This window comes from Atractosteus spatula, chromosome 12, assembly GCF_055471065.1.
Source record: "Atractosteus spatula isolate fAtrSpa1 chromosome 12, fAtrSpa1.hap1, whole genome shotgun sequence".
Classification (NCBI taxonomy): domain Eukaryota; kingdom Metazoa; phylum Chordata; class Actinopteri; order Semionotiformes; family Lepisosteidae; genus Atractosteus; species Atractosteus spatula.
The window spans coordinates 22,543,524-22,565,772 of record NC_142717.1 but is presented as its reverse complement, the minus strand read 5'-3'; the positions used below and the strand labels follow the sequence as shown (position 1 = coordinate 22,565,772).

At 37.0% G+C, this 22,249-nt stretch overlaps 1 protein-coding gene across 1 annotated transcript in view; it reads right to left on the bottom strand.

Annotated features, from left to right (window-relative positions):
- The window catches only part of ptpn3 (protein tyrosine phosphatase non-receptor type 3), a 125,586-nt gene that overhangs the window by 43,806 nt on the left and 59,531 nt on the right, over nucleotides 1-22,249 (bottom strand). The window contains exons 3-14 of the mRNA XM_088929442.1: nucleotides 21,465-21,572; nucleotides 21,155-21,197; nucleotides 20,466-20,544; nucleotides 19,815-19,859; nucleotides 18,722-18,774; nucleotides 18,182-18,302; nucleotides 16,442-16,529; nucleotides 13,724-13,812; nucleotides 11,068-11,131; nucleotides 7,273-7,445; nucleotides 4,919-5,053; nucleotides 3,055-3,231 (exon numbers count right to left, since the gene is read on the bottom strand). Of these exons, the coding sequence (XP_088785568.1) occupies nucleotides 3,055-3,231; nucleotides 4,919-5,053; nucleotides 7,273-7,445; nucleotides 11,068-11,131; nucleotides 13,724-13,812; nucleotides 16,442-16,529; nucleotides 18,182-18,302; nucleotides 18,722-18,774; nucleotides 19,815-19,859; nucleotides 20,466-20,544; nucleotides 21,155-21,197; nucleotides 21,465-21,572 (1,175 nt within the window). The remainder of the gene's footprint in view (nucleotides 1-3,054; nucleotides 3,232-4,918; nucleotides 5,054-7,272; nucleotides 7,446-11,067; nucleotides 11,132-13,723; nucleotides 13,813-16,441; nucleotides 16,530-18,181; nucleotides 18,303-18,721; nucleotides 18,775-19,814; nucleotides 19,860-20,465; nucleotides 20,545-21,154; nucleotides 21,198-21,464; nucleotides 21,573-22,249) is intronic.

The following is a 22,249-nucleotide window of genomic DNA, read 5'->3' as shown; positions in this document are numbered from 1 at the left end:
CTGTTTGGTAATAATCAAAAACAGTTTGAGGGAGGACTGGGAGGCGTTATCACAGCCCATGAAAAACAGCTACAGTAAATAATACAGTGGATTAATACGAGCATCTTTGCCAAGGGTAGTGAAGATTTCTGAAAAGAAATCAATGGTACACTGACTGCCACAATGAATCCATCGGAGAGGAGTGGGGCTAGAGCTGCAGACTCCAGAAAGAAGGGTTGTAGGGACAGATCTGGGTGGGACACCACTGCCATCCCTTGAATCTAATTTAAAATGACAACCTGGTGAGCTTTTCATGAAGCAGGGCACTCAATGAAACAAACTGAGTTAAAAGAGCATCCATTTAAATGAAATGAGTGTTAACTCAAAGGGGTATCAAAATCCACACTGAACAAACTTCAGTAAGTCCAGGATTCAGCAGCCAGAATCATGACCAGGTCACATGCAAAGCGATCACATTACTCCCATCCTGGAGCATAGCCAGTTTATCCTTGCTGTCATATTCACATTAATTTAAATAGCTTTCTAGTTTCATAGTTGCTTTATCCCGTTGGCATGGGAACGCACTTCAGTTTCGCTGTATTTGTAGCTCAATGGAGCCTCTTCTTCTTGCTTGCTTATTTTGAAAAATTCTAAGCACTGATTTCCATTGACATCTTCACAAAAAGGTTTGTTCTTTTTAAAACACCTTATACCCCACCCATACGATTTGATTCTGCTTTACCTTAAACAGAAGCACTGAACAGCTATCATGGTGTAGTGTAATCTGTCTTGTGAGTGAGTTTGACATTCGAGAATTGCTTCAACTTCAGGACTTGGTATTTGGCAAAACTTCTATTATTGTTCAATTGTCCATAAGTCAATGTCATTCTACAATCACAAATATATTTTATATGAATACAAAGGGGGCTCACACACGAAATATGAATACACTTCACATAGTAATGTAACTTATTCATTACTGTTATACAGTATAATGCATTATATGACTTCATATGAATCTCTTTGCTGCAATTGTTCATTATTTGTGCCTCTGGCATGCATAACCTGTGTGTAGTTTTAGGTTTATTTCTAATATGGTCTATGTGAACAAACAAATGAAACATTAACAGGTTTATATGGAAGCCTGTTTCCGCCAGGGAGTAAAAAAAATGCGCTATGGTATCTCAGAATTGCGACTTAGTATCTCACATTTGTGACTTCGAAATAGCCCATATTTCATTGTCTTTCCTTTTGTTATTGTAACGGATTCAGGTTCTAGGGCTTGTGCCCTTGCCGCTTCCACCCTAGTTTGTGCCTCACTGCACTGGCTCGAACCCAGGTCTTGCCAGCTATCTAGACGCACATATTTGCATTGACCTTAGTCTCTCAGCTGGTGTGTCTCTCAAAACCCTGCTCTCCAATGTCACAAACTGAGTGAGATTAAAGTGTGTGATGGACAGAAGAGACCCAGAGCAGCCCCTGGTGCTGTCCAGATGACTTAACACAAGCATAGTCTACTGAAGAGCCTACAGCTCCTCTGCAAAGACGAACAGTTTGTGGCAGAAGTATGCATGATTGGTTACTCATCCAAACCATATTCAACTTTTAAGTTCAGTTGCTTTTAAGTACTAATTAACCTGGGAAACCAAGTTTGTTTGTGGCTGAGATTGAGGACAACTATAATCTTTAGCAAAATCTATTCAGTCAAGAATATATTTTGTACCTTTTATGGAACATTTGAGCCCCATACATCAGCTACCGAGGTCACCAAGTAAAATATGCATCTATGTCATTCTTTCTAATAACCTGCCAGTCCTTTTAATTGGTGACAGTTCTTCTCTTAAATTCAGAAGTAGATTAGAGTACATCTGATTAAAAGTGTAGCACAAAAGCTAAAGTTATATCTAAGATATTTATAACACACATCTAAGGTACAAGAAGGATTGAAAGTAATATTTTTTAAAAGGATTTGGTACCAGCAGCCATACCACTCTGCAACTCACAACTAGCAGCCCACTGAAGCTCAGCAGGTGTGAGCCTGGCCTGTACCTGGATTAGAGACCTCTTGGGAAAAACTAAGGTTGCTGCTGGAAGAGGTGTTAGTGGGGCCAGCAGGGGGCGCTCACCCTACGGTCAGTGTGGGTCCTAATGCCCCAGTATAGTGACGGGGACACTATACTATAAACAGGCGCTGTCCATTGGCCCTTACCAATCATGGCCTCCTAATAATCCCCATTTATGAACTGGCTTCATTATTCTGCTCTCCTCCCCACTGATAGCTGATGTGTGGTGAGCGTTCTGGCGCACTATGGCTGCCTCATCGTCCAGGTGGGGGCTGCACATTGGTGGTAGTGGAGGGGAGTCCCCATTACCTGTAAAGTGCTTTGAGTGGAGTGTCCAGAAAAGCGCTATATAAGTGTAAGCAATTAGTAATTATTATTGAACAAAAATGTCTAAAAGAGAATCTGCATGCCTGCTTGATTCCAACGTTTTATCAAAACAATCATGTTGGAAAAAAATAAAACACAGCCATGTTATTAACTTGTGAGCTGTCTGTTTAAGTGGTTTGAGTGGAGACCTGCATCAAAGTGTGCTGCCTTTACTCCTTCCGATCCAATTAATATATTCTTTGTCATTTTGAAACCTTGTCATTCTAATGTTGTGATGTTAGTAAATACTTTTTAAATGCCCCTGTTTAAAAGAGTGGAAATTTCTGCACGAGTTTTAATGCATACACAATGATTCCTGCCCAGCACCCATGGTAGCATCAGAGACTGACCAATATCAGATCTGATCTTAAAAACCCTTGGAGAACACTTGAATGCAGAGCATTTCAGTAACATGCACTTTGTGTGCGTTTCTGTGTGTTCTCCGGAAACAGCCCTTTTCATAAATTAAAACTCATTTCAAACCTTGGCTGAATTGCATTGCACTGTGACGTGTCGTACCCCTAAAGATTCAGCATCAGTCGAACTGCACTGTGCACCTGCATTTTAAATGAGCTAAAAAGCGTTTTAGTTGTCAGTGGGCGTGATTAAAACCACTACGAAGACCAGAGGGGCCTTGTTATCTTACTTCCTGCTGGTGCCGTAGTTCGGAGGGGCTTCTGTGTCGCTGTCCTTGCTTCCTAGAGTCCCCCTGTAGGTATAGAAGACGTCCTCCGTTTCGGTGATGTAGCTCATCTCGCTGGCCAGGTTGTCCATGGAGGAGTGCCGAGGCTTCCTTATCTCGTGCCGCAGTCGAGGGCTTCTCCTGCAGGGATAGCCATGAGGAAAAGAGGCCTCTTATCCGCTATATCCAGTGGCTACACTCGGACAACCCAGGTAAGCTCAGCATGTGAAGCCAAGAGATGAACAGTTTCATGTTTGCATCCTCAATGACATTTGCGGAGTAGCTAACAGGCGTCACTGTGAATGTTTAACAAAGATCACACTCAGGCACTGAGGAGGCTCCAGCAATCCAGCTTGCCATCATGGAAACATTTAATAAAGTTTCATAGTATAGAAATATAACATGTTATTCATACAGCTACTCTTTCTTTCACTCCAAAACATCTACTGTTCAAGTATTTTACAAAAGTATTCACTCCCTTCCAATGACGTCTCATTTTGTTGAATATTGAATAACAAATGATTTATACATTTTTTTAAAGTGCTGCATATGCTTCTGGAACAGCTACTTGCCACATCAAGTTCATAACTTGACAAAATCTAATGAGCTATGTCAGATGCATCTATATGTACTTTTGAAAACACTTATATTTCTGTTTGCATGTTCATTTGAACAACCACCTTTTTTTCCCATAATCCTTAGTATTCAAAACTCGAATACTCAAACTGAAGATTTTTATGGGTGAAAGAAGTTAAATGTCCACAAAACCTGGAAAGAAAATCACTTATCACTTATCATGACTTATCAGGGTAATTTTACGCATTTGCGTAAACTTATTTGCGCATTTGAGATCATTTAATTTTGCCATAGCAAAGGTTTTAAATAGTTAGGTATTGGATGTTGCATGTTTCATTTATTTCTTAAGGTAAATCTCCAAACTTTGGTGTAATTTTTTCCATATAGGCTCTTCATATATCATTAGGACTTTTTTTCACAGAACTGTTCACTTTATACTCACAGTGGATCATGGGTAATGCTAACTGTGTTTCGTCAAAAACTGTTTATCTAATTGAGTCAAACCTTGAAATGATAGTAATTGTGCAATTTCATTATAGTGTTAATGCAATACAGTGATATAGAATTCTGCCTCGGCACACGTTTCCTCATTTCAACCTGTAGTCTTAGGAACTGTTAGAACAATTGACATGAAACTTGGCAGATTTCATTTTATTAGACCCTGCATTCAACTCTCATTTTAAATCAACTCTTTTTAAGTCTATTGGTTAAAACCTGCTTGTCAAAATGAACTGTAAAAAGGGCTAATTGCACTTATCCAAAAATTGTTCACCCATTGAAGTCATAATGTGGTAACAATCTTTCTCGTTTACCCTGTTTACTTGTACAGTAGTTCACTCTGTTATACAGCTTGCAGTGTTCTAGTTAAGAAGCATTATAAACCGCATAATAAAATTGCAATAATACTACTACTACTATTAAGGCTGTCATTTTTGAATACTTGTGGACTGTATTTTAAGAGAGCTTCTTTTAAACTGTCCATAATCATGAAGATTGCTGTATATTCTTTGTGCTTCACTACTACAGAGTAATGAACTGAAGGCAGCCTTTTAAGAAAAATTACCATGCTTGACAGGACTAACCAGCTCCTTGCATTTGTCTCCCTGTATTGGCCTGAATTGTGAGAAGCATTAATGCTTCTAATAATAAAGAAATTTCCCAGCAATGTATTTAAATGGAACAGAACTGTGGAATTCCTGCCTCCAGAATGCCTGAATAGTTCCTTGTGTGTGGCTCAGCTCTGGCATCTTACCAGTTTGGTGTCACTGGTGGGGAGCGAGATGGAAGGCTCTTGGTCTCCAGGTGCTCCAAAGACAAGGATTTTCTCAACACTGGATTCCACACCATGCCTCCAATGACCTTCCGACAGAACTGGCTGTTGATGGATCTGGGGGAATTCAACCACAAAATGGATGAAACTGGGCAGGAAATATCCCTAAAGACACCTAAGGAATAGAGTCAAAAGTGCAGAATACCCAGGCTTTTGATGTTTTCATGTAAGAATCTGAATGCTCCTGAGGAGACTTTGCACTTGAAATCAATTTCAGCTTGCCACGCTGTCTTTCAAAAATAAGTCAGATAAATGGATTCACTGAACAGACTCAGATCTATCAAGGAATATCACAATTTCCCTGTTCTTTCAAAGCAAAAAGGAGGGATTGCTACACATATGTCTGCAAAAACTACAGAAAAGAACAAAAGGAGTAAATATTGTATAAAAATTGTTTCAACCACATTCTGAAAAAATGCAGTACAGTATACCTTTTGGTACTGAACAACATAACTCTGTCTCTGTAATAAAGGCATTTTTTTATTGCTGTAACAAAGGAACACTATCATGTCCAAAATGTAACATACAAGGAACATGGCACAAAAATGCTGCAGTAAAGCAACAGCCCTTTCAATACAAATGCATTGCACTATGGTTGTGCACAAGAGGCATGTCACGTGCACAGGTCAAGTGAGCAAGACTGGAGGGGAGATGTTGAAGACTAACACTGTGCTGGCCCAGAAAACAATCTAGAAACCATTTACACTGTGTGCTAATAGCAACAGTTGATATCTTTAAGGTGACAGAAAGGAAAATGAACCACTCACCACTATAGTCCCTACCATCATGCACCACCCAAGGAAATTAAATAAGACGGAATCAATGGACTTATATTTCTTAAAGCAAGGCTAAGATCTGAACTGCAGAGACCATGGTTAATTGGTGATTACTATGAAAAAGGAGGCATAACTTCTAAACATTAGCCATACCTTAAATGCACAAGCTTAATTTCTCTTAAGAAAACCATCCGATAACAAGAAAAAGTAATTACTGGATATTCTGAGCTACTCATTTATTGGTACACAGGGGTATAGATTTGTAATGAATACATGCTCTCGTCAAAGATAAATAAGACATAAATATGAACCTAAATGTGTTTTATTGGCATACCAAATGTGAATTAGTCAATTGCTATTAAGATTAGTCTCAAATTAGTGTTTTCCTTGGATATCTTTTAGTAGATTAATAATATTGTTAATGATGTGATTTGTATATATTTATTTTACATTTATATAAAAATGTCTATCATCATTAACAATATTTTAAATGTTATGCAGAGCAGTGCAGTGTTTAAAGATATGAAAATGTTTTAGATACTACCATAAACTAATTACAAGTGCAAAGTGTTCCAGAATCCAAGACTGAACTCATTAATGATTGAATTAGCAGATCTCACAAATTGTGTTCTAAATTCCCTTCTGTGCCTACAGAGTACTGTTTTCTTTGTTCAGATCTCTTATAGGAAACAAACTTTAATCTTAAAAAGGAAAACAAATTGCTAGGGATGGGCCTATCTAATGTAGGACAGGGAGAGCAAGGTTTAGATTACGGCTGCAAACAGAGAAGGGTTACTTTTTCTGTGTGTGATGTTCTTGCACTGCACATCGCATTCCCAACATACTCAGAAATAATCAGAGATTTGTGCAGCAGGCTTTCTAATGTCTATACTGTGCAGGCTGCAAACAGTGGATCCTTCCACTTCCCCAAAGAAGGAAATTGAGTTGAGATTTATTGTGTACTTGTGAAGCAGCACATACAGTATTGTATAGTAAACTGAATCTTCCAAAGAAATAGAAATACCAAAGGTGATAAAACTACACACATTCGTAGTGCAGTTAACAAAGATGACAAAATAAAAATATCACCTTTGTAACAGGCATCTACAGAAACATTAAAAATCTTAAATCTTAAAATATTAATTCTTAGCACAATAATTTATTGCAAAATACAAGCATTAAATATTTTCGTGGTGTTATTTCTGTATTTTGATATTTTTGCCATATTATTCCTCTGAAGCCTCAACAATACTCCAGATTCACCACAATAAAGCTAAAAGTTATGTGGCTCAGGTTATGAAGACTAGCGCAAACAGACTTAGGGATGGAGAAGAAAAAAAACATCTTTACATACCACAAAGTGCCACTTTACCAGGCAGAAAACCGAAAGCAGGTGACAAAGGAAGGAATGGCTACAAGTTATTAAGAGATGTCTGGGAACAACTCTTATTCCCCAGCATTTTTGACTGAAGCTACCTTCCTACCGGTAGAGCCACTCACTTGGCAGGGGCTTTGGAGCCGAGGGTCCAGTAGTTGGACAGCAGCTTTTTTTCCTGAGGTAGTGATTTCTTGGTCTGAAAAAAGGTGTGATGCTCCACGCAAGATTTCCACAGGTTTTTGCATGCTCTGTAGTTCAGCATGCTGAAGGCCACTGAGTAGTCTCGAGTCTCACCCTACAATGCAGAAACATGTTTATTAAAAGACAGAATCTATCCACTTCATTTATGAACCCTCAAAAAATCGGTCTTAACCCACTCATGATCCTAAACCAATTGTGAAACATTTCAAGTACAATATGAAGATATACCCCCATCTTATCTCCATCCATCCACCCATCTTTTAACCATCTTTTATTTTTAATAAAGCCATCATTGTCAATATGGTGAAGAGTAATGCTTGGTATTGTCTTTTCCAGTGTTCCAAAACATGGTTTCATATTAACAATGGTTTGCAGTGTCATTTAGTCGACGAAAGTTATGATGAAAATCTCCGTAAGCGATTTTGTTTTTCATTTTAGTTAGCGAAGATGAAATGCTCATGAAAATAATCCACAATGACGATGATGAAGATGAAATTACTTTGTATTATCGTTTGAGTGAATTAGGACCTGTCTGACTAAAACTCACACTGAAATGAATTTTGTCACATGAAGTTCGCAGTTTGTGCAATTACTTGTCTGAATTACTTTTTCGCAGCACTGTAGGACAAGCAAACCAGGAAAAGCTATTCTAAAAAAATACTGAAGATAAACACAACGTGGCTACATTAACAGTTGAAATCTACAAAAAAATTGAAGCACCATTATGAATCACAGTACGTAGACACGTTTGCATTAAAACAATAGTTTTATATACTGCAGCTAGTCAACAAATTAACTAGAAAATGAAGCTTTTACAGTTTGCGTATTAGGGAACTACTATTTTTTGTCTTGGGTAGAGATTAATGTGTAAATTGGTCGAACACGCCATGCGCGCTGCATTTCTGCTTCGTTATTGCGCTCTGTGAGAAATGTGATTTTTGTCTACATTTTATTTTCAAAATGTTGAAGTGAGTTTGCAAAATGCTTTTTGGGTACTGTACATTTCGTACCATGTAATAGCTATAGAATATATAAAAGAATGTTATTTAATTACATTTGTTTATTTATTGTTGTTTATTTATTATTGTTATTATTTTTAAAGTTATTTATTAATTATGTTTGTTTATATTGCTTTGAAACTTTGAAAAAAGTTGCTTTGAAAAAATTAATTAACAAAAATCATTATATAAAAATAAGGAATTATTAATAACAGTGCCAAACTAGATTTTCTTATTAGGAAAGATTCATATGATGTCTCTGGATAAGATTATTTATTATTAACCCTTTATTGCACAAATATTTCTTGCACAAATATTATTTGACCTTTCTGGGGATCAGCACACTGTTGCACAATCTAAAAAGACTTGTTTTTTAACAGAATCTGATCAGATGTGTTAAATATTTTCTAAGAAATACATTTTATTATACTTTTATACATTTTATTATACAAATTATCTGCTTGACTAAAATGTGACTAAAACTAATTCTGTTGTAGTCAACTAAAATTAAGATAGAGTAAAGTCAGAATTTAGTTGACTAATTCATACTAAAAGTGGGTGACTATACAGTGACTGATTAATAGACACTTTAGTCAACTTGACTAACACTATGACAATCAAAAACTAGTGACTAAATTAACACTGCTGCAAACCCTAATGAAGGTGTAACTTGACAAAATACAGTACTTTGAAAAAGAAATAGTGACTAAAGAAAATTCAGTTTTGAAAGTACTAAAAGCACTGCATTTTGCGCTAGAAATATAGGTTTCAGGCAAAAATTCTTCTCTTCAGTTTCATTTTATATTATGATCCTAAGCCCCCTAGTGGCCTAAATCAGAAAATTCCCCAACTGTACCTGAAGGAGTTACAGTTAAATGTTAAGGTGTACCTGTTGAGCTTTTCTTCACATTTTCACATTTAAATATCTTTCATGATGGCTAAGAAGTAAAGCCCTGGAAAGGTGTTAATGGCCTTGAGCAGTAAAAAGTAAAATAAATACTACAACATGGCTCCTGTACTAGATTTATTGTCCACGTCCGTTTGTCATTTGTGCCTATTTTTTGTTCTCTAATGTTACTGGGTATAGCTGAACGAGTAACCATTCCAATACACTTGTTGTATATAGAAAATAAAGAAAATCTTAAACCTTGAAGATAATCCTGTGAACTCACAAATGGCTCAACCAAATGGTTTAAGCTTTATGACCCAGGCATCGTGGATTTGAGCTTGGGTCATACCACTTGCTTGCTGGGATTCCCCAGGTGGCAGCACTCAGCCATTAGTGCTAAACAGTGGTATTTCACAGGTAGGTGGAGGCATGCTCTTCACTTTCAAAAAGTAGCTGAAAATATTTTAGCACCACCTAGCTCTTTGCAAATCTAAAATAGTTGAAATAATGTCTTGTGGTTGGCACTATAAAAATCATTTTGGTCATTTAAAACCCTGGTTTGTCAGTACTGTAAATGTGCTTTAAGAAACAACCCACTGTACAATATACAAGTACCTTTCTCACTGTTTTTATCATCCTGGATCACATACAGTGGCTATCAAAAGTATAGGTACTCACCTCCTTGAACTTTCTCAAAATAAGTGGTTTATTTTGTGGTAAAACAAGTGGTTTCTAGAATATGCATTATATGAGTAAACGTACAACAAACAGAGTAAGAATGTTTTTAATGCAGAATTGCACTACGGCAAGGTGTCCAGGCATCACGAGCTTGAACCGGCATCGCGTCACTAGCTGATTGTGCCCAAGACTCGCCAAATGATGACAATCAGGTGAGGGTGGGTGGGAATAGCTGGTCGGGGCTCTTCAGGTTGTCAAACTCCACGTCCCAGGCACTCACAGGCAACAAGGGCACCCTTCTGGTCCAATCAGCACTGAACCTCCAGTAAGGAGTTACAGTGGCTGAAAGTATTCACTCTCTCGGTCCTCTTCACATTTTATTGTGTTACAATGTGGAATCATAATGTATTTAGCTTGGAGTTTTGCCACTGATCAACACAAAATTGTTTCAAAGTGAAAACAACATTTTATAGATCCTCCTAAATTAATTATGAGCATAAAATAGAAAACAACTAATTGCATAAGTATTCACATCCTTTGAGTCCATACAGAGGCAATGTAGAAGCACCTTTGGCAGACATTACTATTTCTACAAAATCTGGCAAAATATACTTGTGATAGCTAAATATACTGTACGTAGCCTGTGACACATTAAAAGACCAGTGAGTCAAGGCAGGCAGGTCAGAGAAGTCTGCAAATACCTCCTTCTTCTCCTCTTGTGAAACCGGAGGATTCCAAATCTGTCGGGTGTATTAAGAATTGAAAAAAAAAACTGAGGACTCAAAGTTTTAAAATAAAAGTCACATTCTTATATCTTATTAATTTAAACTCACAATTAATTTAAGATTAATTATTAGTGTATTACATGACTATATTTTACTGCTTCATATGCTGGATTTTGTAAAGTTCCAGTTCCTTTTAAACCCGATGCCAGTGTGTTTAGTTTTTGAGTCAGTGCTCTGAGGCAAGCCTGCCCCCTCCATGATCACCACTGCACTGTCCCTGTGATAGAGCTCTTCAAGAGCCCCAGCAAGGCCCATTCACAGGAGATATCAATCTGTTGCCAGCCACAGCCTTTTTCCACCTTAAGTCAAGGCAACAGGAGGTAAGGTGAAGCCCACATAGCAGAAAATCAAAGGGATCCCACTTACGTGTTTCTGCCTTAACTGTACAAAGAACCTTTTCCTTTTAAAGGAAATTTTGATAATGTTGACCCTAGAAGAAAAAAAAGAAACAGGAAAACTTTGGTTACCAAAAAACTAAATTAATAATGTTTAAAATGTAAAAAAATATGAAATTGTTCTTTGTAACCTTTCTAATATAAGTCGGTGACATTTCGATAATCTGTTGTTTGACAGGCTGACAGGAAATGTTTAGGATTTGTGACCTATCAACTAACTGTGCTGCCCATTGTGTTATAATTCTCACTCTTAGTGTCATACATTATGCAAGTAGTAGAATTTGGGAAATATCTTGCTCAGTTCCATTTTAAGATCAAGTCTCGGCTCCAGTTTCTTCGGCATCATGCAATTGAACAGATAAAAAAACAAAGAGGAACAGTAGTATTCGAAAAGAGCTAGAAGAGAAAACAGGAACTCATGCCAACCCTGTTAGAACCAATCCCCTCCCAGTTCCAATCACTTGAAGTCTGGACAATTGGCATGACTGAATCATCATGGAATCCCTGCCAGCTTGAGGGCCAAGGCTAATGCTTTTCTGTGCTTTTAACAGAGGAACAACAAAGGCTTTACAGGAAAATAAAAGAAACAAATAGCAGAAAAGACCTGATGCATATCTAGGAAAAACCCTGCCAAGGGTTTGATTGCCAAGAAATTACCAATTGGAAAAATCCCAGTGTAACTACACACACGTCATACTTGACTGAGCAGTACAAGAATCAGTCACGTGTAGAGCTCATGTAAAGGGAATGACGGCAGTAAGATTTTTTTGGGATCAATTTAGAACCCGCAATTTTTTTTTCAATTCAATTCAATTCAGAAAAGGAGAGGAGCAGGCTGACAGCTCTGACCTGAGCCATTTGTTTCTGAACACTTTACAGGTAACTCCACCCTGTAGAAGAGACACATTGCTGATTGAAAGGGTTGTGTGTATCTCACCCAACAGTACACCTTGCCTGCCTGGGAGGCTACGGGGGTCACTATATCACTGGGAGATGAGAGAGACCTAGTTAACTAATTGCATCCTTGGAGGTGTTCAGTCAATAGTGTGCTGCTATTTGGGGAATCCCAACAGTCCCAGCTAGGTAGTGGCATGACCCAGACGCGAACCCGCGATACTATAATATCTGTGTTTATCCGTGTTTGGTGGAAGGCCTTTACAGATTTTTTTTAACTGTGCTAAAAAGTTTATTTTACTCCAATGAAGGAACAGTACCATGTCTTAAGTTTGGTTAATGCTATTGGTTTTATGGTTTTGTTCAATGTTTAATGAAACATACACTTAAGTTTTGTTGTACTTTGAACTTTAACAGTACTGTTTTGCAATGCAGCACAATCACTTGAGTCATGGGTGTTTTTTATACAGACATCTGTATTAAAGTGTTTAAAACATGATCTACTTAAAAGCTTAATATCTTAACGAGTTCACACTTAGCAACATTGATTTAGGATATTAAGATTTTCTCTGTGGACAAAATACATCTATTAGTGAGAAACAAGACCTTTAAATAAGTTTCTAAATTATTTAAAACTGTCAATTGTATGACACCTTAATATACTGTGCAATACAACACGTTTTTCCAACCCTTTAAACTATAACACAGATGTGAGGCATTTTGTTTTGAAATTAAATACATTCAGTAAAAACAAGCATTCTGTTTAATCTTCCTCCATTTTTATAACAGTATATTTAAGATGCCTATATATATTTATACCAATATACACCAGATATTTAATATCTTTGTTTTATTAAACATTAAAGTGTTTCAAGGGAAAACATTAAAAGACTGAGATGTATCACTTTAATTGCATCAACTCCCCACCCATGTGTGGAACATGTCTACAGAGAGGCAGTAAAAATGAATGAAATGTCATTGGTTCTAATACTTATATATTGTGGTACAGTACAAGAGTAGATTTTCTACTACTAGACCAGTTGTCTCACATAGGCCTGTCAAATGTGCAGAGAGAACCATTAACAGTTTCTGGTACATATAAAGCCCAGTTTATAGATTGCCATCTTTTTTTTATATTGAAGAACTGAAGCAAGTTCAGAAGTGACCAATGTAGTTACATGTGGCTAAAATTACAATTTGTTCTAGATCTATGAATTATAACTTTACCTATTAAAAGAGCTCTTAGTGCTGGGATCTTTTACATGTATTGTAGCCACTATGTCAGGCTCCTGGCTGCAGGAGCTCAGTACTAAGTACTATGACAAATTATAAGTACTAAGAAAAAAAAACACTTTTTCCCTGTTTGGAGTGTATTTCCTTAACAGCTTCACATCTCAGTCCTTGAGCTTCTTTTCTTAATGTTATATTAAGCAATTTATCATCACATAATTCATGCTGAAGAGAACTAGACTGCAATAATTTCTGTTAAAGGAAAAAAAACTTACAATTCTAAGTTATACCTCTGCCTATTGCAATCTTCATTTACAAAGTACCAATTCCCTTGAGTTTAATTCAGAAATGTAAGATATAAACTTTCTTTTTGCATACCAAACACCTATTCCACTTCTCACACCAGGGACTAAGAGGTGAAATCAATTAAGGCAGAAGCCTTTAAGTAGGCATTAAACAGAAAACAGTCTTAACCTTAAACCACAATCCTTTAACTGTCTTACCAGGAGAAGAAACTTGTGCAAATCATGTTGCGAAAGACGGCAAGCCCCCCAGAGGCTATTCCAATGAGCATCTCAGCATTGCTAGGATCCTGAGAAAAGAAACCGTGACATGAGTTTCTGGGAGCTGTATGTGCTTTGTGAGTTTTCAAAGTGGCACAAGAAGTACGGAGGATTGGCATTTCTTACAGTATATGAAAGCTGTGCAGCATGCAGGCTTCTCTGAACATACTGTATAGTTCTGATTTCTATAAAATGACTTTAAAACTAAGATTCAAAATTGCAGTAATTTTCCAAAATGTAATTAGCAGTTCAAATATAGTACATAGAGTAACACAATTTACTATATCAGGTATAGGCATGTCTTGTACAGCTAGTATATGCACGTCTGGAACAAGCTACCCAGGCATGTTATCAAAGCTAATATTGTTACTGTCCCAGATCTTAACTATGAACCCTGCAACCACACAGGGGAAAATGAGGAGGTGCAGGCAGACTCCTCCAACACATCAGCCTTCAAGCCACTTGTCTCTTAACATGACAAAGCCCACACAGCCCTGGACAGGTTGTTCAACACTGATTGAAGAAGAGGTGAATCCCTCACTGGCAGCAAACCCTCAAGCCCTCGGGAGGCTGCAGGTGTCACTGTGTTTGCAGTGAGCACAATAGGCATGTATTATAAAGCTAGCCTTGGTGGCAATACAGCCAATTGTGTTCCACTCCTTAGGGAATCCTGGTCACAGCTGACTAATCCCATGACCTAGGACTGCTTGTGATGAGCAGATGCTTACCGCACGGATTTATAGCTCATGACAGAGTATGCCATTATATACAGCAGTTCTTTTGGAAATTATGGTTTATAGTTGCACTCTTACTTTGCTATGTGGTCAGGTGTGACTTACAGAGAAATAGTCTCTGTTGTTGTTGTTTTTTTTTAAGTTTCATGCGTACACGGATGCAGCTTTTTAGTAAAGCTACTTCTCTAACCATATTCTGAGGTAGAGATGTATGTCATGACCTGGGTCATTCATTTTTGTTTGTGGTGTTTATCCATTTAAAGGTTAAGCTCTAGTTGATTTTTTTAAATTGTTTTTGTCCAGCAGAGGATGTGAATAAAAAAAAAACTTTGTGCTGTACATCTTTGTGAGTAAATCTGCCTCCATTAGGGACACAGGGACAGTTTTCTTGCAAGACCTTCCCTCTTGACGACTGTCTTTGAAAGATGGCTTCATCACACTGCTGCATCAGAGAGCTCAGCCTCTGCTTGGGAGAGTGTCTTTACAGGCTGAGCTACTTAGGAGAAAAAATTGTTGGATGAGGCCTTCAGATCAATTAGCTACTGAACACCAAATCAAAGTGATAGACGAGGTTGTCTTTTCTTGTTTTTATAAGATGTATAACGATAAGAAGTTGTTTACAGTTGTTAAGAAACAGGGAATGAGCAAGAAAGAGCCACCAATATTCTATTCCCAAACCACTCAGAGCAAGGGGTTTCCAAACTATTATTTGTGTGCGCAAACACACAAACAAAAAATTATTCTTTATAAAAGTAATGTATAAAAGCATCTATTATGAAAGCTATGTTCAGCTCAGGGCTTTTTGCAGACCAAAAAAGTAATAATTCAAGATACATTAAGCAGCCTTTACAGTCAATATATTTGAGGGAAGTAGCTTTTTTCCAGTGCTTTCAGACAGGTCCTTATAATACTCAGGAAAGCACAAAAAATAAAAACAAAAAAGGATATTACTCCCACAAATGAAAGAAACCAGCTTTTGCAGGAGTTTTAATTTAAAACTGCAATTCCCTCTTCAGACCGAATGTTAGTCAACTATTTCCCAGCAGCCCCGCCATTGTTCATCCCTATCAAGGGACTAAGGGCATGGAGCTCAGTGGTGTGTGACCAGCTGAACACAAAGTTCTCATTCACAAAACTCTGAGAACTTCTCCACGCCCTAGGGTGTTCTGTAAGTTTCGGCTCAAGACTGATTTGACTTGGGCCTGTATGAAGTCTCCTCACCCACGCTTCCTGTTTATGGGGGTGTTAAAAAAAAAGAAGTCTGGGAAAACCAAAGGCGGATTCATCAAGGATCTTTTTTTGTAGCACACAGGCATATGCGAGGCATAAAAAGAAAATTAAAATCACTTTCCACATTTAGGAAAAATAAAATTAATCCTTGGAAATGCAATTTCTGAAGCAAGGTCTAAGTCTAGTGTTATTGCAAAATGTCATGGATTGTCGCTACAGGAATGACCTCCTAGCCAGCTTTCAGAGCTGACAAGCAAATAAACCACCCCATGAGTTATATGGGACAGAAGTAAACCTATGCATCCAGATAGCATGATGACCATATTAAGAGACAGATGTAAATAGTTTTCTTTGGTAGCAAGAAAAAAAAAAGTGAGCTCGAAGATCTGCAGGATTTCTACAGTCAACAAGCCCACTGTTGCGGTGCAAACTAAGGAGGTCAGCTAATTACATTCCCCCCCAAAAACATTCCACCCCTGCAGCATATCTCTGCTCCCACTCAGACAGATAAGGTGCTCCTGGCTGCAACAAATCCCTGCATAATGTGCTATTATAATGTCATTAACAGACAAAGGATTTATATTCATGTCTTAAAATGGGTTTAGGATTTTAACTAACATTAAGTACTGAAAACAAAGTCTGAATATATAACACGTTTGGGTTTGTCTTCAAACTTCACAAAAGATGAACTTACTCTAGCACTGTGCAATTCCACACCATAGAACTCCAGAGTTCTGGCTACATTTAAATAGCAAAGCTCTGCTTCTGACTGCTTAAGGCCTCTGGAAAAGAAGAAAAAAATTGATACGAAAACTCCGTTATCTCAATAGTTGACATGTTTTTTTTAATTTTCTTGTGTGCTAAACAATCTCACCACAAGGGGGAGATGTTACCCCGCATAATTCTGTAATGGCCCAGTTGCACAGAATGCACTCAGTTCTTTTCTTGTTTAGTTCTTTGCTTAATCAACATATAGAATGTACAGCACAAGAGGGACATGTGAAATATGTAATTTGCATTCCATTTTATGTTATCATTTAATGATGTATGTGCTTCAGCCGGTTTTGCATAGCTATAGGTCTTTTTTTGTTAAACTGAATTGTCGTAAAAGAATCACTGAACCATCCTTGAGGAAAAACTTTCTTGAAAACCCAGAAAAATTCTGAAAGGTAAGCAGATTAGTAATTTTCAGAACTCTGGAAAATCTCTCTAGGGAAAATACTGCCACTCAAGCCTGTGCAACTGGAAATGTGTTATTTTTTATTTAAGTGAACAATTAAAAAAATGTTATTTAATAAACTTTTTATCTGCAATTTATCTGCCTATATTTGGAAGATGAATTCAAACTACTTTATATTTACTTCAGAACCACTGAGAATGGGGGCTAGAGATAACTAATTCTTTCTCCTGGCTGTAATTTTAATCTGCAAATTGTTTCCCGACATAAGATCACTGAACAGCATGTGAGGTCACCTTTAGAAAATAAAAAACAAAATACCCTTTTCTTCTCAGTATGAAGTTTAAAGAATTAAAACCAAAGTAGATGTAAAAAAATGCTAAGCAAGTGGCTTGAGATGTGATTTTTCTTAAACATTTGTTAACTTACATCCTGATCCACTAGTTGTTTTATTTAGAGTAAACTCTGCATGAATTAACTCAGTCTGCCATCAATTAACCTCCTTGTACACAGCAATTTGTATTATATCCAAAGTCCTAGGTATAGTGAAACACAGGAATACCAACAGGAGACGAAGTGATGTGGCAAATTTAATTAACTTTCACATGACTGTGGTAACGTCAGATGTAAAATGATATTGATCAGCTCATCAAAGCCACAAAAATAATCTATATGAAGCAGCTATCTGCTGAGAGTGACAAATATATGTACTCAAGGTAAATAAAACACATTATGGGATGTGGAGGTTCGTTTTTAAGTGCTGTCCATGGGATCTATTAACATTGTATATTAATGATTTCCTAAAGAAAGAAGGCTTCAGAAGAATATTGAGGGGACCGAAACTCCCCAGATTGTTAGTCATTTATTCATTGCCACTTCAGCACAGTGATAAAAGACTTCAAGACTCTTAACATTTCTGAGTTCTAAAAAAAGTGGAGGAAGTGTTTAGATGGCACCTTCTTACACAGTGGATGAAATGCATTGTACAGAGTTTGGAAGCCAGACTGACCACAATATCCAGTCATATCCATCTGCTGATAGGGATGCTTCCTGAATTAGCCGGAGTACATCACTGAAGTAATACATTTTCGTTAGGCCAGATGGCTTGTTGTCATAATTCGGTTATGTTCATAGATGAAAACGGAGATATAATAGAGAATACGTGGTCCTCTTTTGTAATTGAAATAGCAATTTCTTTGATTTTATTTGGTTTCAACTTCTCACAAATGCAAAAAGAGGAATTCAGGAAAGAACTACCTGTGTTGCTCATGCAGGGACTCTACTTTGGTTAGAAAGTCCTCATCCTGCTCAGGGATGAAGCGGAATTCTGACAAGTATCCTGGCTGGTGCTCTGAATCCGAATGGTCTCCAAGTTCAGCTACAAAAGACAGTTCATTGTCAGTCCTACAGTTATGAAGATTACATATTATATCAAATCCACCTTTTGCAGTAAAATGAAAAAATAAAACTATTATGAATAATTATGTATTATACAAAGTAAGTGGACTCCAGAAAAAAAAGCATATAGTTTAAACAACCTGGCTAAAGTGAACTGAAATATTATATAAATCTGTACAGTACTCTGCAGGGTGAGTGAAAAGTGTTTATGTCCAAAGTGAAGAGAATACTGGATTTGAAAAATAGAACTGAACTTATGATATTTATCCCAAATCCAAACACCTCAGAGACTTTTAGATAACGTAAGAAAGGTTACACTTGAGAGAAACAGGCCTACTTGGGGGTCAAAGTTAACCAAAACTATTCAACTCGCCAAACCCCCTAAGCAATGTCACTTACATTGTACTGCATAGGAGGCCAAGACAACTGCAGAACTGAGTGGGCAACTCAACCTGGAGGACAGACAACAACAAAAGATAGTATAGCAAGGAAGGCATTAGGAGAGATCAAGGGCTACAGGCATCCAAATGTAAAGTTTGCACAAACTGAAATAAGGACATTCCTATAATTTCAGAAGGAAAATAAAAGTATATTTTAAACAATTGTCTTTTACATATTTATATTTAGTCATGGCAACCAAGGTTATGATCAGAAATGACTGTAGATCAACATCCAATATGAAAACAAAACACCTGGACTCACCATCCCTGCACTGGTACTCAGAGCATTAGCATGGAGCTAGGGGATTAAACATACGCTCTGCTATATGCTGCACCAATAAGGCAGTGCTGAATGAATGTGACCAAAAAAGCAGTTTTGTAATCTCTACAACCCACTAGTATCTTCCTTTTCTGTGGAAGTCCATCAGCTGGCCCAATTCCAGGTAAGTACTCTATTGTATCAGTCCAGGTTTTTATGCTCATCGGCTCCTAATCATTTTTTTTTAAGACTGCAAAAGCATCTTTAAAAATACAATAAATCATATCACCAAGGTGCTGCAGACATCGAAATATAATAACCAAAAAGTATGGAGAACTCTGCTCTAAATTAAATTCCGCAGAAACTGGGTTATCTAAGATTGTGAGTTGCATCATGGGCTCCTTTTTTGTTTTTGTTCCTTATTTCCACTTTGTCTTTTGTTGGCAAACCTAATGGATACTTAAATGCTCAAACATTGAGATGTCATGAAATTGTTCATGCATAAAACAATAAATCGAGAACAAAGCCCTTCACAACCAACTCGATTACTTGAGCACATTTAACATGGATTATAATAACTCTTCATGACTTAGTTTATATGGTACCCAAAACATTCTAAATAACAATGGTCAGTAAATGCAAAACTGTAATATTCCATTCCAATACATTCTAATAAGGGAATATCCACTCAATGTTCCGCAGTATTAGAACTCCATTTTCGTGCAAACTGCCTGACTCAAAAAGATGAATCACAGATTCAGTTACACAGCAGGAAAGAAACCATGATCATTACCTTCCTTCTTGAATGTCGTTCTTGAGCTGCAAAAAATACAAGTGTCTGAAAAAGAACACAAACATTATCACAGTTATTTGGTTACAAGAACATTAAACCTTTGCATGAATGTCAAATAACCAGTTTGAAGGAAAAAAAGAGGAAACAAGGCAAGGCCTTTGGTATTAAAGCTCCACATCCTATGCCCAAAAATATATTATTTTTGCCTTCCTAGAGAACTCAAAGCCCAAAAGCAAAATTACTTGATGGTATGTTTTCCAGAAGCATTTTGCAGTTTGGAATCAATTTTGTTGTTAAAGAGTTTTGATTTAATTCAGACATTTTTCTGAGTACTGAGATGACTAATCGCTGTGAAAGAATACAAATTTTAATGGATGGAATGAAAAGGACATGGCTCTTATGTTTATAACTTGCAAGACGGTTCCACCATGAGTTACAATTATACACAGAGCAAGAAAATGATGCTTTTCACATTACAAAGGTGACTACCTCACTGATGCTCACCAATGAAGTAGAGAAAATGTGGATCATACACCAAAAACCTTTTAAAATGGATCTGACACCACATCTTTACACACAAAGCTTTCTTAACAGGTCCAAAACAAAGAACATTAAATTATTTTTTCAAAGAAAAGCACTAAGAACACTAACCTGGTTTGCTCCTGCTGTAGGGTATTGGGATCTGGGCTGAAAAACCTCACCCGGAAATTCAAAGAACAAGGGAAACTCCCTGGAAAATGTCAAAGTGTACAATTTTTCTACAGTCATATTTCAGTCCCTGGATAAAAGGGCAGGTTTTGTGCACAATGGTAGTTTTACATGGCTCTTTAACTGTGGTCAGAGTACGGTGTTTCTGTACTCAAGAATCCCAGGAATTTCATTAGCAGAGTCCCTCACTTACAGAGAGGGCTGTGGCTTAAGATATAAACAGGAACTTGGACCTAATGGAATGTTTAATACAAGTAAAACATTTTCACGTAAGGTGTGAGCCATGTGGAAACTGTCTGGAGGCAGAGCGGCTCATTACAGCCTGAAATAAAGAGTGCGAAACATGTACAGATGAACTCTAAGGAGCCCTTCATTAAAGGCCAAGCTTCTGTAGGTAAGGACATACATTCACAAGCCAGTACCAAGTCACACTGTACATAATATGATTCAATTATCTGTCAGCAGTAAGTAAGAAAAGATAACTTGAAAAGTATAAAGAAAAGCCTTTCTTTCTACTTCTTTATTTTGCTCTACAAATCCACACAAGCATCCATTATTCATGGTCCACAGTTAATTTTACCCAGAAAAACTTTTCTTCATAGTTATGCTGATTTACTGTAATGTGTGCTTACCTTTCAGCTGCTTCCTAACAGGTTTGTTAGGTTCAAGCCACCTCTGTGAAAACAAGTGGAAATTATTAAGTACATGAAGTTCTTACAAACTTTTAAAAAAATAATGTGCTTCCATGCTTGCAATGGCATTAACAAACTCCCACTTCTCTAATGAATCTGATTTATATGGTAGAATAAATCTGCAGATTTACACAGTCAGTACAGATCAGGGGTTGTACCAATTTGATTTCTAAGGCAAAGAAAGCCAGTTAGAAGACTTGGCTCTCTCAGCACTTTGCAGTAATTATTCCAGTCAGGTGTGGCAACTTACAGGAGAGTCTATTGAATCCTCATTGTGCTGTAGGCTGAAATATTCCTTCTCGATCAGGCCCAAGTGGTTATAGGCCATATCCAGCAAAATTTGACCAGCATCTTGTTTCTAAATGAAGACAAGCACAGGAAATAAGAACTAGAGTAAATTATCTGTTGCAAAGAGTTTAGACGAGTGCTATACCAAATAAAATGATTGACTAATTTTTTTTTAAATAGCTATAGGATATAATTTTTAAGGAATTAATTCTTATGGGTTAGCCGAATCCCATGTATTTTAGATCAGATAGGGAATCTGTGCATGTAAACATTAAGAAAAAAAGGCAACAAAATAGAAAAAAGGGATAACATTCTAGCTTTCAAACGGTGTTCAAATTAAAATGAAAAATCAAATATCTAGTAGTTGTATTTACCTCTGTAGATGTGAACAACTACACTGAAATTTGTGGAAGAGTGAACTTGCTCAATTATTTTTCAATAAAATAAGAATAATGCTTAAAGCTTAATTTATTCATAACCAAAATATACATTTCTCAATTCTCTCAGCTGAAATAAGAATCACTCACATAAATGCAGCCAAGTTTGGATAAACAGAATCAAGTATCACATTCAGTTCAATACTTCATTCCTTATTGTTCTTTGATGATACTGATGACCATGAGTAGCACAATCTATAAAGATTAATTTACATGCTTACAGTAGGGCACTGCAAAGTCACAAAAGAAGAATACAAAAAAATACAAACGAGCACACAATCCTTAAACCAAATGGGTAGCAAAATACAGA